The sequence below is a fragment of the Drosophila gunungcola genome, chromosome 3R (assembly GCF_025200985.1).
Source record: "Drosophila gunungcola strain Sukarami chromosome 3R, Dgunungcola_SK_2, whole genome shotgun sequence".
Classification (NCBI taxonomy): domain Eukaryota; kingdom Metazoa; phylum Arthropoda; class Insecta; order Diptera; family Drosophilidae; genus Drosophila; species Drosophila gunungcola.
In genome coordinates, this window is record NC_069139.1 from 9,770,661 (window position 1) to 9,786,963 (window position 16,303).

At 39.6% G+C, this 16,303-nt stretch overlaps 1 protein-coding gene across 13 annotated transcripts in view; it reads right to left on the bottom strand.

Annotated features, from left to right (window-relative positions):
- The window catches only part of LOC128252025 (ankyrin repeat and fibronectin type-III domain-containing protein 1), a 48,221-nt gene that overhangs the window by 12,831 nt on the left and 19,087 nt on the right, over positions 1 to 16,303 (bottom strand). For 4 of the 13 annotated variants that reach the window (XM_052979387.1, XM_052979386.1, XM_052979389.1 and 1 more), the window contains 3 exons: positions 14,972 to 15,389; positions 13,721 to 14,053; positions 5,777 to 6,159 (listed from right to left, as the gene is read on the bottom strand). In XM_052979387.1, coding sequence (XP_052835347.1) covers positions 5,777 to 6,159; positions 13,721 to 14,053; positions 14,972 to 15,389 — 1,134 coding nt within the window. Of the gene's footprint in view, positions 1 to 2,630; positions 2,694 to 3,618; positions 3,886 to 5,776; positions 6,160 to 13,720; positions 14,054 to 14,971; positions 15,390 to 16,303 lie in introns of those variants that run through there. The other 9 variants (XM_052979403.1, XM_052979396.1, XM_052979393.1 and 6 more) reach the window with 5 other exon arrangements.

Sequence of the window (16,303 nt, forward strand, 5' to 3'; positions counted from 1 at the left end):
TCTACGTCGGTATTTTTTCCTTCTCGGACTTCTGGCCCGCAAATTGAAAAGTTCATGGGGGATATGGGACCAGAGGTCGGGATAAGGGGATGCTCTATTAACATGGTTAACGTAAACTAAAAAAGTTAAAAAAAAAATCCAACATCGAAGTTTTAACTCACTAATTAAGCAGGCTTAAATAAAATACTCAAATATTTATTTTACTTTTATCGTAATAATAACTCTCTAATACCGAAAACAATATTGTGAAGTTGTCAATTTAACAAATATCAGTCTGTTATTAAAATTCCTAAAAGTTCCTAGCAACATTTGCTATTGATTCACATTTGGGCTTTCCAGAATTTACTGTCATGTAGCAATTTCCGTAGACGATCAAATGTACCCAGTAAGAGCTCAGAGTTCCGGCAACACATTTGGGTCAGTCACAACCACAAGTGCGTGTTTCGCTGCCTGTTCGTGTGACCTTTGGGGGCATTAAGTTCAAAAGTCGCACAAGTTTTCTCTGCGGCAGCCACAGAGCATTTGACATATGTACCTCCCATAACCATTCATTTGCATGCTTTTATGTATCTGTATCTACAAACGCTGGATATCCGCTTGGATGCCGTGTTATGGGATTGGGATTGGGGCTCGCCGTGTGGGTTCTACGTGTTCATTGCGTTCTTTGACAAACGTGACAAACGAAACTTCAATTCAGGCGTCGAAGATATGTAGAGAATCACAGCAGTAACGACAACGGCAACAGCCAGAGCATTTCATTTATATTGTTTGATATAAAAGTCTTTTGATTGATTTCCCTCGCTTATCTGCTTTGTAAAGCGATTTCCATGAATACAGCCGCTCCACACACAGACAAAGAAATGTCTATAGACATACATAGCTTTAGGTAACTGGAGAAGAGTCTAAGGTCAGCCGGGTTATACATAGGAGGGCGCTGGAGGGCTGATGGCTGACTAAAAACCATTTTAGCTTACCAATTTGCATGACTCGTTGCTCGCGTGGTTTGAAATACGAAAATCGATGCGAAGGCCTTCTTTAAAGAGTTGCTCCTATTACAGGCCGAGATTCAATAAGTGAACGGTTCTTGGAACCTAATGAGTCAGGCGTGGGCGGAGTCGTTCTAGATCCGGTGCTAATGAAGCAATTGAATGAAAGCCGAAGAAAATGGTAAATGCATAAATGCTTGAAAAATGAGATTTGTCATACGATGATTTAGGCAGCTTACAAAGCTGTCTTTTGTTTTCGTTTACGAACGCTATAAAAGCGGTTCTTATTCAAATTTCGTTACCAAACAAGTCACGCTATTCCCCCATTTCGCAAAACGCAAACAATGTCCAGCGTTTCGAATCACACATTCTACCTTAATCATTGGGAACACACCTACGGGGTTGGGGTCTAAACCTTATCTGCAGACATATTATACAATACATATCGACGACAACTGATATCTTCGCCCGGTTGTTGTGTTCTGTTGCTTATGTTTGCTTTTTCAGCCATGAGCCGCGCAAGTTTTTGAGCTGCCAAGACCAACAAATGCGATAACTATAAGACGGGTGGAAGCAGAGGAGGTAGGCTAAAAGTAAACAAACTTAAGGAATTGGTAAAAGTTCGCGGCAATACGCCACAACAAATTTTGCGATGAATTCTTTTTTAATCAAACATTTAAAACTTTTTAATAAGTGCACAACTCCAAATAAAATAAAATAGCAAACACAAACATAAACTTTGGCCTGCAAGCGTTCTTAAGTGCTCCAGGTCGGTACTCCGCTGGAATCGCTTTAACTTTCGCTTTCAGGTGACTGGGGTCTAAAAAACTTAGCTACACTGTCACCATTTTCGGGATAAATAACTACATTTCATTTGAAAACAAAAATTATTGTAATTAATGTTTTTTTCTTTATCGATGAGTTCTTTTCTTTTTATTTAAATAATTGGAAAAATCTTTAAAGCTTAAGCCTTTTCTGCTAGAATGAAACAAATAATGCTCATTTTATATAATTTTTCCTCCGTGCATGGGTCTCAGAAAAACTTATTTCGCAATACACTATTTTGTATTATTTTACGGCTAAACGAAAAACCGATATTTTTTGGGGGTTTACGGGCTTGTTTTGCCAAACGAACCAAGATAGAAACAATGGCTGAAAACAACCGTTGAAATATTAATGGTCAGCGTGAACTTCAGCTTGAATTGCCATTGGGGTGATGGGTGGTATGTGGGTGGAAAACGAAAATTGCGTGCTGAGCCAAATTTGCAGCTGTCAACTGCAGAAACTGTAGTAAACAGACCGCAAGGCACAAAATGCATTGGGAAAAGCAGTTGAAAACGAAAAACTTAGCTGGCAAGAGTTTTATAGTGGCTGGTTTTTCCGACTAACAGATGAAACATTTTCCTTTTCAGACGCCGACAACTTTGACTTTCCTGCGGTGTGAATAAACCTTGGTTAACAAAAGCCAAGACAACGCAGAAATGTTGCAATAGTTCAAGTTTTTCATGTCGTTGCATATTTTCCCCCAACATCCCGACCCCCACCTTAAAAACAACAACAAAGTAAGAGGCTGCCTTTGTGTAAAAGTGTGTGTTTACTTGGTTGTGTGTGTGCTAAAGGTGAAGTATGTGTGCGTGAGCTTACCTGTTCATTGTGCGGGGAGCGTATTTAAAATTGCAGCAAAAACCACTTTAATGAAAACGTCGACTGTGAAAAACAACACAACAAGTAAGACAACAACAAAGATCAGTCGGCTTGCAAAAAGCTTTTTAAAATTGCAGGGTCTTATGGCAGTGTGCGTGCGAGCGAGAGAGGAGGTTACACAGAAATAAAATCAGCTCAAATCAGAATATTAAAATTTGGCAACTAATTTTGGTTTTTTCAAGTAAATTCTACATTTGTTGTTGAGCTTGGTACCAAGAGTCTAAGTGTGCTCTTTAAGGTTGTATATTGTATGTTAAGCTCAACAAATACATTCGTAGCTATAACTTTTATATTTAAAATTGACACTTTTCACATTTAAAATTGAATTAAGGGTTCATAACCCAAGTAAAATTAGTAAATCAATACTATTTATATTTCTGTGTACATAATTATGTTGCAGCAAAGGGGGCTCAAGGAGAAGAAGAAGACGCATCAACAGGGAGACAGTTTGATAGACACGTGAGTAAATTGCTCTCCCATTCTCCGTCCCTCTTTGCCGCAAAAGCAAAAGTTCACTTTCGCTGCTCCTCTCTTTCTTTCCCTTTAGCAATTGTTGTTGAGGCTCCCACCAAGTTGGACATGCAATCCAATTACCGTTAGAGACCAACTGTCTCCCAGCAAATTGCAGTTTTTACAGCACGTAATATTTAATTAACATTGCAAATAAACATACAAATTTCTCTTTGCCCCGAGGCAATTTACTGGTTTTAAAATACTGTTTTGGGGTTTACGTTTCACATTTCTTTTTTAAACGAAAGCGACGCCTTTTAGTTTTTTGACACTTCTTAAGCAGCACACGCACACACTCTCCTTTTGGCCCTCTCAGTTTTTTGGCTCTCTCTTCTGCGCACAGGTAACACGGCTATCTGCCTCTCTCTCTCGCACACTCACACAGAGCCGCCGCAAACAGGTAGCAGCGTATACGTACACTTACACACACGCAGGCGCAACAAGCGAAGCAGAAACAAAATGCATAGAGACGCGTTTTTTCATTTGCACAAATTTCACAAATTCGCCAGTAATCCGGTGATCTTATTCAGCACTTTCAAAGAAAAATAGATATTCACTCGATGTGGATTATGGGACTATTCACCAATTGGAGCGCTTTTCAAAATAGTAACGATCAAAAGCGGATTTCTTATTCGCGACGCCGACGCGCTCTCCACTCAAAAGACGATCGTTGAATGAGAAAATGGAAGTTTGTTGGATGGTTGTTGCGCCTGCTATCGTTGTTGTCTGCCGGCGTCGCGGTCTCGGTTGCCGTCGACGTTGGCGTAGACCGTTAATGACCAGTTAATCGCAGTGATGCCAAAAAAAAAGACCAAAAATCTAGCTATCTGTTCATATTTGGTTATTTTTTTGATTTGTTTGTTATGTCATATGTAAGACAAATCTTTGTCGTAGCATATATCTAAAAATCATATATTTATTTTTTAAAAGCAGTAAAGTTTGTTTCCAAATTTTAACAAAAATAACGACTAAAAAATGTAGTCGTTCAAAATCACACATCTTTTAGATACTACTCTACAAATTTTATCGAAACCATTTTAAATCAACCTATCCATTCATTCTTCAATATAAAATGTCTAGAATTCTCGGGCACAAAGCTAAACGTGCAGCTCTGAAAATTCCTCACTCTCTGCGACGTTGCAACTTGGAGCTCCTCTGCTGGGGGCAGCGACAAAGCGAGATAGTGAGTGGGAGAGAAAAGATCAATCTCTCAGCAAGTCTATTTTTTGCTATCGCTGCAAAAGCCTTATCCGTTCTCTCGGAGGCTGGGAGAGGAAGCTCGGCTTTATTAATTTTTTTATCACAAGCGATTTCTCGGAGAAGTCTGTATAATTACACAGGAACAAAAACCATCAGCTTTGCCTTGAGTTGATCAATTTAGAAAATAATGAATTTCAGAATTATGTTTTAGCCAAATCCAAAAATTAAGTGTTTAGTTTGCTTTTACTAAATTAATTGATATTCATATACACCAAAGATGTGAAACAATTTAAGTATTTGTTTTCCAAATATAATATTAATCTCCATAGTTCACTGATTTGCCCTAATCGTGGGCTGGTTCCGGTTTTCCTTTTTGCTTATGCTCCGATAGGCTTTGAAATGCACTTCCAGGAAAAGTTTGATCATAAAGTTTGTCCAAAGGCAACCGCTTAAGTATTTTCAACAACTTTTGGTTTTACTCTAGTAACTATTTCAACCGATTGAACTCCTAAGCACTAGTAAAAAGTTTCCACCTTTAGCTTGTTGAGTATTTTAAGGCCTTAAAAGTTTGTTTACGTCGGCGGCCTTGCTAAATATTTCCATTTTAACAAGAGCTTGTGTAGATTCTCTAGTTGGTTGCATTAAATTGATTTTCTGATTTATACGCCACTCTCTGATTTCCAATCCCTTAGACTTTGAGCTTTTAGCACTTGGGCCAAGTGGCAATCGATTTAATACCGCGCCTGCCCGGCTTTTCATCCGGAAAACTGAAGTGCGCATTTGAATTTCAATCAGCCGACTGCAGCGAAATAAATAAGCCACCGATGACTAGAACGATGAGCTCTTTCCGTCCACTTCATCTTCCTTCTGGCCAACATGTTCACTTCCCAACCCAATAGTGATGGTAAAAGAAATTTAACCACGCTCAAATAAATAATTTTTTGTATTAAGTATTAATGAGTCGTCAGTAAATACCAAGTCTTTTCTTCTTACTTTGACAACCGTCAAAGTAGATAAATGTAGATAAAGTAGCTCTGCCACCAAAAAATGTTTGTATATTGTGTCCTGTTCTAATCTGCATTTACTGATATAATCTGCATCATTATTGAAACATCTTTTTAGTTATCAGCCATAATTGTAAAGTGTTTGTTCAACTCTTGATGCATTATAATGCTCATTAAATGTATTTAAATGGTAGGGGTAAAAAACAATAAGAAGTGTCATAATTATTGTTATCAGTGCAACATTGTATAATAAATTGGATGAATAGGAAAGGGAGAAACATAGATATTTCCCAGAACAATCCGTAGATATGGCACGCAACGCCTGGCAAAAAAGAGAAATTGTGGATTCCGCATCCGATTTTCCGCACTCACCGTTTATGATTCTGGTCAGCTTGGAGCGGCGTGTGGAAGACGGGCTGAGCATGCTTTCGCGCCGGCTGCTGCTGGCACTACTGCCTCCATTGACACCGGTGCCCGGTCCACTTCCACTCGCTGATCCGGATCCGGCTGCCGAGTCACCGTAATTGACATTCAGCTGGGCCTGTGCCTGCGACCCAAAGGAGCTGGACGTGGAGGTGGAGTACAGGCTGCTGGCCGAGGGACGTTTGCTGAACGGTGAGGGGGCTCCTCCAACGCATCCGTAGGAGGCTCCTGGCGCTGTGACGGCCAGCGAGGGGCGTGGCGAATCGCTAAACACAATCTCGGCAAAGGAGTCGATGCTGGCCGAGCGCTGAAGAGCACTGCTGTCCTTGCGCCTGCAAAAAGGGAGGACATAAACCAAAGTCATGAAACACGATGAGCATCTCGATGGGTTCTGGTGGGGATTCCCTTGGAGGAGACGTCCAGGGGATCTCGTAACAAGTGCAAACTTACTGAGTATCGTAATTACTTCACGCTGTCTGACATTTTAATGAGCTGCCCGCAGACCGTTAAGTGCCGCTGCGGTCACTGGCCGGCCTAGTTGCCATAATGTTACTGTTTTTTATGGCCACGCCAAGAGGAGAAAGCCGCTCGCCGGGGCAGCGGCACAAGTGTCGCCACTGCTGTGCAGTTACACTGAGAGTAAGAATTTGCATTCTCAGTAAATCAATACACCAAAAGTCGCCTCAAAAAGGTAGGCATATTGCTCATATACCTTCATTAAGTATTATTATAATTAACAAATGAATAGCAACAACTAAAAAACACGTCCAAGCTGTAAACTATGTGTCTAGAAAATTAAAATTTTTGTTTTTAATTTTAAATAAGTATTCTAAAAACTGCCAACCTCAAAAAAGTATTCTAAAAACTGTCAAAAAACTATTAGAGTGAATGTATTATATCAGTCAACACGTAAAATAGGTTTTAGGCTTGTGTTATAATCTTATGTAATAAAGATCTAAATATACATAATTCCTAATTTCCCATTTTATTGTTTATTTAAAAACCAAAAGTTCATATATTTAAAATGAAATAGCCCATTTTTCTGTATTTAGGCAAGAGGTTCGGATTACATTTACAATACTAATTTTTTTTTGTAAGTTTAAGATAGTGAATTTATTTTTTGATTAGTTTTAAACATATTTTTTTAATAGTAAAGTTTTGTGCAAGTGCAGCTACAGCAGCGGACAGCTGGCGCTAATGTGTTGCTGTGGGTTATGCTGACAAAGTTGACGCATGTATAAAGCTGGCCGAGCGTATTTCTTCATTCAAGTCAAACACTGTTCTGCGCTGTTTCCGCACTTTTCTTTGCGTTGCGTTAGGCTGGCACGCTTTTGCCCATGACTGGCCAAGTTTATGGCCAGCCAATCGAGGTGAGTGATGTTGCTGATGGGTCAAAGTAACTGCAATTTACGGTCGACTTGGCGGCCTAGTAATGGATTAATTTGCCATCCGCTTGGGGACCGGACATGGGCTGACAGTTCATGATTTGACTGCACAGTGAACTTTAGTTGCGAACTTTGTTTGTCTTTTGCTGCACCATATTTTGCTGTGTTTACTCCGCCCTGAATTAATTTGCAGGCTGCACACAAATTGTGTTGCCCCTGTTGGCGCACTTTTGCTCATTTGCATAATCAGAGTCAAGTTTGAAAACTCGACCACATTAAGCACGCACCAACCTTGAACCAACTTTCTCTATGCCAGCGACCGACAACCAATTTGTCCTCTAATGAAAGCTCATATATTAATACGACTTTTGGATGTGTGTCTGTACAACATGTCGTATGCGCAACATTTTCAATTAAAACCGCAAAAGCTGTCGGAGCAATCTCAACGCCCTCGTAAACTCAATTTGAAAGTTGGTTAGGGGATGTTGGAGACCAAGTAATTCCTCCTTGTAGATAGATGCATTCGTACACTCGCTAACACTGTTAATACAAAACCATAATACACTCTGTGTCGCTCTTGCCGATCTCCGTCTTTTACACGGCCCCTTCCCATGAGACAATTAAGTGAGTTTGCAATTAAACACATTCATAATTTGCCAACAGCTAAATACGCTTAATCAACGCAAATTCAATCAAATTACTACGTTTTTAAGCAACAAACGAAGTGTTTCTCCAACCCCAAGTGCGAAACCCTTTGCCCATCAAGCAGCCATTCCCCTTCGCACACTGCGGGAAATATGAAGGAATTCTTTTAAAAACGAATTAAGAATTTAAGCGACAGCTTGATTTTTCCAAAATAATTTATATGCAAATATTAAAGATTAAGTGTAAATTCGCTTTATGTTTTTTTTTATAAAATTAATAATATATAATTAACATTTTCATTGGATAAAATGTGTATAAATAATTAAAACTACGCCTTTTAAAAGAATGGAGCTTATGACACAGATATTATTCTGTGTGTACAAACTGTGCTGCGAAAACTTGTACTCGTCATCGTCGTTGATGGCTGATGGCAGGGGTTGAGTGGGGTATGATTAAGGTTCGGCTTTTGTTAGTGGGGTGGAAAGAAGTATAAGAAGCCCCCAAGCCACAGACACATTTCACGGCAGGCGACAGGCGGCAATGTAGACCCTAGTTAGCTCTACTTGACTTGCTGCTGTGGCGTGTTGCCCTTGCCAGTTGTCAACCTCATCGTAGGCAAAATGCGATGCAGATGAGAAATGACAGGCGACCATATGCCCATATGGCCCGTGTTGTCGGTTCTGTGCGCCTAACCACCATTAGATTGCAGCGTGTTTGCCAACAAACCTCAAAGTGTAGCTCTGGATGAGCTGGCAGCAGACGGCTTCTAGGAGCTGTCGATAGTAATGATTGTTATTAACTTATGCATACATTCCGGTGCCAAGCACTTTAACCCACTAGTGGCAATAAGTCAAGAGCTGTGCCAAACAAACTTGCCCTGTGTTTTTCTTTCCCTGGTATGCCATACCGAGAAATCAACAAGACTGCCAAGCATTTTGACTTGACAAGGTCGCATATATTTTCCAGGCTTACAAACCGACCTGAATGATTGGATACATAGAACACTCAGAGAAAAGAGTTATTTATTAAACCTCTCTAATTATCGGCATTTTAAAATAATAATCTTTTAGCTATTAAATATTCGAATTTGACTATAAAATAATTATCAAATATGCCAGATTTATGCAAGCATTTTTTATGACAAAAGTTCAAATAAATTGGATCAAAAATTTTTAAAATGATTTAAATTAGGATTTTAACTACTAACAAAATGCATTATAATTTGACTTTAAAATAATTTTAAATATGCTAGTTATGCGAGCATTTTAGTATGCATTTGATAAATTGTATGACATATTACTCTACAATTATTTCTCTAATATCAGTTTATCGATATATCTATGTGGATTTGTGTGCCATGCTCTCTTGTTAGTGTCTTTCCAAGCCTGATTTGTCTGTCGTTTGGGTCCCTTATTTACACTTTGCACACAACCTCCGCCATCAGAGGTTATTTCCAGGCAATGTGTTAAGAACAGGTGACATATTTAAGCACAGAATCCTGGCCTTAAATGTTTCGTACGACGTTCGGCAGACGTGTCGTGAAATTATGTAGAAATTTTCGGCATGTCTCCGGAAAACCCCTTTAAGCTTTCAAGGTGACTTCATGGGGGCGGGTGAGAACTGTCAACTTAGTGTGGGAAGTGCTCCTAGTAAGAGCTGGCTGGCTGGCAGTTGATTCAGATGTGGCTTGGCAGCCTCGAAACAATTGACTGGGACATGGCTTAGTGTGGCCTGCACAGTAATTGGATGTGAGTGAAAAGTGCATTTGGGATATGTAAGTTAGTTAACACTGGATCGATATCTTTTGCGGCTGCGTGTGTATTTTGCCCTGGTCAAATGAGGCGCACTTTTGGCCAAATGACAGCCGACCAACTTTAACCAGTCGACCATTACAAGGCCACATCTGGCAAATTGTTGTCTGTTGTCTGTCGCTCATCATCAGAGCGGGTTTTCCACTCGCATTTTCCGACCTTTTATGCGGATCGCACACACGCACTTCCCCCGCTCAAACGACACAAAATGAAACTGAAAATAAATCAGGAACGGAATGGCGGCCGTGGCACATAAATTGATGTTGACATCAGCAAGTCGGCGACTTTGGCTTTTAGCACAACTTTTTTTTGTTGTTTTTTTTTTGTTTATTCCACGAAGCCGGCCGCAATTTATAAAATTTTACACTACATAACCTGCCGCCGCCTACGCAACCCAGCTAATGAGTTTTGTCATTGTATTTGTTTTCGTATCTGTGTGTGTGTGGGTGGGAGGCTTCTGGGTGGGCACGGCGCACATGACGTATGCGCATTTCAGTTATGGTTCGTTTACTCGAACTTCCAGTGGCATCTTGTTGTCCCAGCTAGTTTAGTGGCTCTTTCTGCCACAGGAGCAGCGGCGACAAGACGCACAGAACTTTATCCACAACACCAGACTGGCAGCGCGGTGGCAGGACACGATTTTATTGGCCCCGCTTCGCGTCCTTTCCATCTTTTTGTACCTCGTAATCGTAGATTGCAGGGGCATGCCGGAATTCATGTATTTTCTGATTGTGTTAAGCAGAGGGGATATAGCCGTGATATAGGCTACATCTCTTGATCTAATAGCTGTACAGAAAACTGTGCGAAAAGATGAAAGCTATTTGTTGTATGCATTAATTAGTTGTTGAACATAACTCCGAGAACAAATCCATGTCAAGCTTTTTTATAAATCCATATCGATTAGCGAAAAAGCCTTTTTTGCGTATGAGAACAATTTACATTCTTTACAATTTTGTGAAATTATATCAGCCTGAAATTGCTTATTGATTTAATTTATTTAACGTGTTAACAGGGTAAAAAATAATGCAATATACTTTTTAAACTGTAAACAGTAAGTTTTAAAACATATTCCTGTTTTATAACCTATGCAGTTTCAAAGCCTCATAGCCTATTCAGTTTCTTTACCCCTTGTTTAAATACGTCCTTAAAATCATCAACAAATTATGATGATTGAAACAAAAATTTAAGGTCTTTTCTTTGTAGTAAATTTAAAACAGTGACCTAAAATGAAATATTGTTACAAAAACGTTCGTTTTCGTAAAGCAGGTATCCCTAAGTCGACAACCTTCACTCCTCTTCACTTTCTTAAAATGCTGAAGGTTTGTGGGGTCCTCCTCCATCTTTGTCTTTGGCTGTTGGCTCATGAATAATGCATTCACAATTAAGCCAGTGAGGACTGAAAAAACCCCAACTAAGACCCTAACTGGGGAGTTTCTTGGCCCACTCCCCCGCTCCAAACCCAACTCACTCCATCTTGGCTGAGCTTTGCAGTTATTATTATGCGGATTGCTGGCTTAATACGTTGTTTTACTTGCTTACCAGCTCGTTGGCTCTAAATTTAGCAACGTAATGCAATACAAACAGAACAACAACGATGGTCATAACCCGTCCCAAAAGCGGACTTCTTTTGTTTCAGTTTTTCGGTTTTTGCATTTTAAAATATCAAAGTTTAAGCACATAAAACAGTGCCATGGGTAGTGACGTTGTTGCGCCAAATATACGGCATAGTATAGTAGATTGCATTCAGTAACTAGTGTCCTGCTGTCAGACAGAGAAGGCGAGACAAGAGCGTTGCAATCAGTGTTCGGGGGTAGGTACTTTTGTACCTCCTGCGGCTTGTTTGCCAAAATGATTTTACACTCTTGACCATGGTCAACGGCAAGTGGTCCATTCTAAAGCGAAGTGAAGGGTAGTGAGGAGGAGAGTTCAAGGCATAGTCTTTCCGCTCGTAAATTGCTTAATCCCGTCGGGGACATGTGAATTGGCCAGACCGGGCTTGGCCCGTAAACATGACCGTCCCCTTAAAGTCGATAAATGCGTTTGCATAATTTATAAGCACTAGTTTGATTCAGCCACAAATCCGTTGAAATGTGTATGTGCATTTGAAATTACCCCGAGAGCTAAAATTAGGAAAACTAATTTAACATGCATCCCTTCTCAAATATTCAAATTTGAACCACAATTAAACCACAATTAAATGAAGGGTATTACACTTGTTTTACTCATTTTTCGCTGTTAATGCAGAGAAGCTAACATTTTTTGCAATTAAAGGATGTCAATTACTGTAACTGTTATCAACTTTTATTATTATTATTTGTATGTAATTAGAGGTTTTTAAGCTTCGAACACATATAAAGGCGTAGTGTGTATAAATGCTCATTTTGCCGTCGGCCATAAAAACGTATCGATAATTTTTATCAGAGTGAAGAACAGGTTGTCCCGATCTCCATTCTAAAAATTGTGGTGGCCTGCCAGAAGCCATTGAAACGAAAGTGTCCAAATTGCCGCGATTGTTGATGCCCAGCCAGTAGGGTTCGTTCTTATACTTTCCGTTGATGGCATCAAAGTCCTCTTGGTTTTGAAAGGAGGCAAGATGACCACCCATCTCACGACAAGTGCTAGCAGCATCTATCCAATTTTTCTCCTCCTTCACGATCCGAAAGAACCTGGAACCAAACCTCGCAAAATAAGGGGGTATGGTTTTTGTCCAAATCACTTCATTCTCTGTCAATGCAGTCCCAATGTTATTCAGTGCTTCCCGTACTGATTGCAGTTGTTTTTCCATCTCTGTTTGCTGAGTGTCTATTTGTCTGTGATTCGCTTAGTATTTTGTCCAACCTGTCTTGCGTTTTGTTTATCTTGGCAACCATTTCATGCCATAGCTGAACAAACTTGGCCTGGGGCTCAATCTTTGAAATCAACATGTTAAGGCAGTAGGCTCCGCATTGATTTCTGGGGTCTTTTAAAAGGCACATGGAAGCCGTGTTTTCCTGCGATTTAACCTCGAAATGGCATTTACTTTAAGGGAGCATATTGATATACTCTTGGAAGAGGTTTTTACCACATCATAGAAAAGAAAAATAAAAACCCAGACTTGTCAGGTTAATATTTGTTTTTCTAGTTCAATCCACTTCTAGGAATTAATTGAATTCAAATACCAAGAAAGTTTTTTGTTCATTTTCATAAAGTTCAGTGTTCAGTGCAGTGTACTTTATAATCGGTTTTCACATCTAATTCTTATTATGTATGCTTCGTTTTGTGTTTGCTTTCGTTTGGTCAAAGTCTGTATAATCCGGATATTATGTCATGTTTAAATCAAACAAACATAAATAGAGAAATGTACTCGACTGTTATTTAACAAAAAAAAATGTGTTTTTTTTTTAGAAAAAGTACGTTAAAGCTTTCTTTAAATTGGTTTTCTAGGGTTGCTAGCAGTAACTGAAATTATTGCAAACAAATGAACCAAATACACTTTGTGGCTTAGATAATCACTAAAGCGGCCTGCTGGGATTATTAATTAATTGGCTTGCCAAGGCTTCGCTAATGGTCTTGCCTTTGGGGCGGCAAGGACCTTTAAGTCCACCTAATACCACCTGCAATCCAGCCAGCTGCGGTTTGATTTGTGCAACTTATCGTGTAAAGCGAGTGACGTTAATTAAGCCAGCATCGTGGCGATTGGAGGGCGGCAGGGGTGGAGATGCCACGGGCGTGTTAATCTTGCGGCTGCATGTGTCTCCATTAGCCTGCCGTGAACCGTAACGAATGAAGACAAATGCGACACTCCAGCGCAGACCAAGATGTTGTCCTGTCACCAAGCCGTCCATCCATCCATACGTCCACCAGTCTGACCCACCTCATATGGCCGACCATTAGGTGGCGGACCAAGAGACCCAGAGACACACGACCGAGATCAGCTTTCCAGCTCGAGGGCGTAAATGAAATTAGCTAATTGCAATGACTCTTCACCAGCCAAGTCAAGGTGAAAGTTGACAGGGAACGGGACACGGGACAGACAGCGAGTGCAGGGAATGTTGTAAATTACGTATACGCACCTCTCCCACGACAGACGACGTGGCGCCTCCTCGCCGAGACCCAATCCCAGGCCACGTCCCAGACTCTGGACCGCATTGTCACCCGACGGCGGTGGCTGCAAATTGGACCTGCTTGCCAGGGCGCTTGATTGATTCAGCAATTTGGCCAGCCGTGTGAGGGTCGTGCTCGATCCAGAGCCGGACCCAGATCCCGAACTGGCTGTCTCCGCCAGGGGCATCTCGTGCAGGGTGTGCTCCCGGGACATCGGCGTTGAGGCCTCCGAGGAGGCTGAGGCCCGCTTTCGGGCCGCCAGTCGATAGGCTCGGGCTGCCACCACATGCGGGGCTGGAATTCTGCAATAGAGATGGTTAAGTTTTAGTAATACAATTTAAGAAAGTCAATCCGTTATTTAATAAAACACTTACAAAGAAATTACATCTTAAAAATAAATACATTTTGACATTTATGTAAAATTGCAAAGATTCAAATAAAAGTACAATCATAAGTGACATTGACTGACATGCTGCCATCCTCTTATTTAAAAATCACCCTTAAAGAAACTACATTGTGAAAATTAAAAAAACAGTTTCCTAGAAATTATAATTAGAAGTACACTTATAAAAAAATGGAATAGTAAGAATAAATATTTGACTGTTGAATTTAGAAGTGTATTTGAAATATTATTATTAAATATACATATTAAATTACAAGATTTAATATTATAAAATTAAGATAAATGTGGAAAATGTTAGATTTAAAATAGTTTTAATTTGATTTAAAAGCATTTTATTTGACTTAAATATGGTTTAAAATTAAGTTAAATTTTAAAGTAATTCAACATAAAGCAATACAAAGGTTTATTTAGAAACCACATTATTTTTTGCTTAATTATACTCTAATCATGGGCTGACTCTTGTTTTTTTTCCGCCTTGTTGAATAAATAATAACCAGACTTTTGACTTTGACTCTAATGTGAAAATAATCGATGTTATAGTCATCGTAACCGTTTAAAGCTTATTTTTCATTGTCTCTATTAAGAATCTGTCCAGGTAGGACAAATATTAAATTTAGTAATTGCAGCTTTTACTTTGCAAGGTAACATTTAAGTTAATGCACATATAATAATTTTTAACCAATTTTATTATATACTTTTTTTGACCAAGTTTTAATCTTGATTTTTTGTTATTATCCTTCTATCTACTAAAATGATAAGGGCGATATCGCTTTCAAAATATCTTAGCTAATGATTCAGGATTGTGCGGTTTACCCACCTGAGCAGCAGCGATCCGTCCGCGTGGCACTCGAAATCATCGGAGACGTGGAACAGAGAGGCATCCCCCAGGTGCTGCAGATGTTGCAGGTGAGCGTGTTGCTGCTGCTGCTGATGCAATTGCTGCTGGTGGTGATGGTGGTGGTGGTGCGAATTCTGATGCTGATGGGGCGTACTGCCCGAGGACTTTCGCCGGTAGACCAAATTGCTATCGTCTTTGGGCAAATTCAATGATTTCACCATCAGCGTATTGTTGTTGTTGGCCAAATGGGAGTTGTTGTTGTTGATGTTGCTGCTGCTGGCGGGATTGTTGTTGCTGGTGCTGCTATTGCTGTTGCTGTTGCTGGCACGTGTGAGGAGCGACCAACGATGACCGCTGGCGCTGCCACTGCGGCTTTTGCTGCCCAGCAAACGCTCGTCTGTGTGGGCGAATGCAATGGAAAATCGGATAAGTCGTAGGGTAAATATTTTTGTTGATTTTGCAAGTATATATACATGGCTGTGTGTGTGGATTAAGTGCACTTTCATAATATTAATCATAACTTGTGCTGAGAACCTGTCAAAAGTTTTTAACTACACATTTTGCTGCCACAACAACATGCTAGACCCACTCACTTGCCCCGATGCCAAAGGAAATTGTGAAAAGCATTTGCAATATTATACTATTTTCGCTTAAGCAAACATGATTTTCCGGGAAGGTAAAATTCCGCGAAAAAAAGCCGTTCAAATCTTTCATCATTTAAAATGAGTAAGAGCAATCCTGGATTTTGTCGTATATGAATAACTGCCATGCCAAAAAACATAATCGAATTATTTTTCAAAATGGCATGAATATGTTTAAAGCCCAGTCAACTCTTTACTCAACCTCGGAGCCTTTTTGTTATATTTTGGCTAGCACTAATTTTTAAGGCGTAAGAAATAATTTTAATTTTTTTGAACAATTAGTCAAATCATGTCAATGGTTTTGTTTCCTAACACTCTTAAGGGAAATTGCAGAATATATTTATAATAGAGCTGGTGTTCAAGCTGACAAACATGACTTTAAAATCAGCTTTTAGCTTAGGCAAAAGTATACTTTTATGCTTTTATTGGTTGTATTTGACCTGATTTCAATTTCAATTCAATTTCTATTCCCTACCCAAATACTACCTCAATTAAATTGTTTAACGCTTAATGCACATGCACAGTTAAAAACCAAATTATTATTTGCAATTTTAAGCTTTTGTAATTGAAAAAAAAAATTAATTATATTTAATATTTTTTCACAAGTCAATATAAAACATATGAAACATAATCAATTTTTTGAGAAAATTTTTCAATTTCAACAAAACAG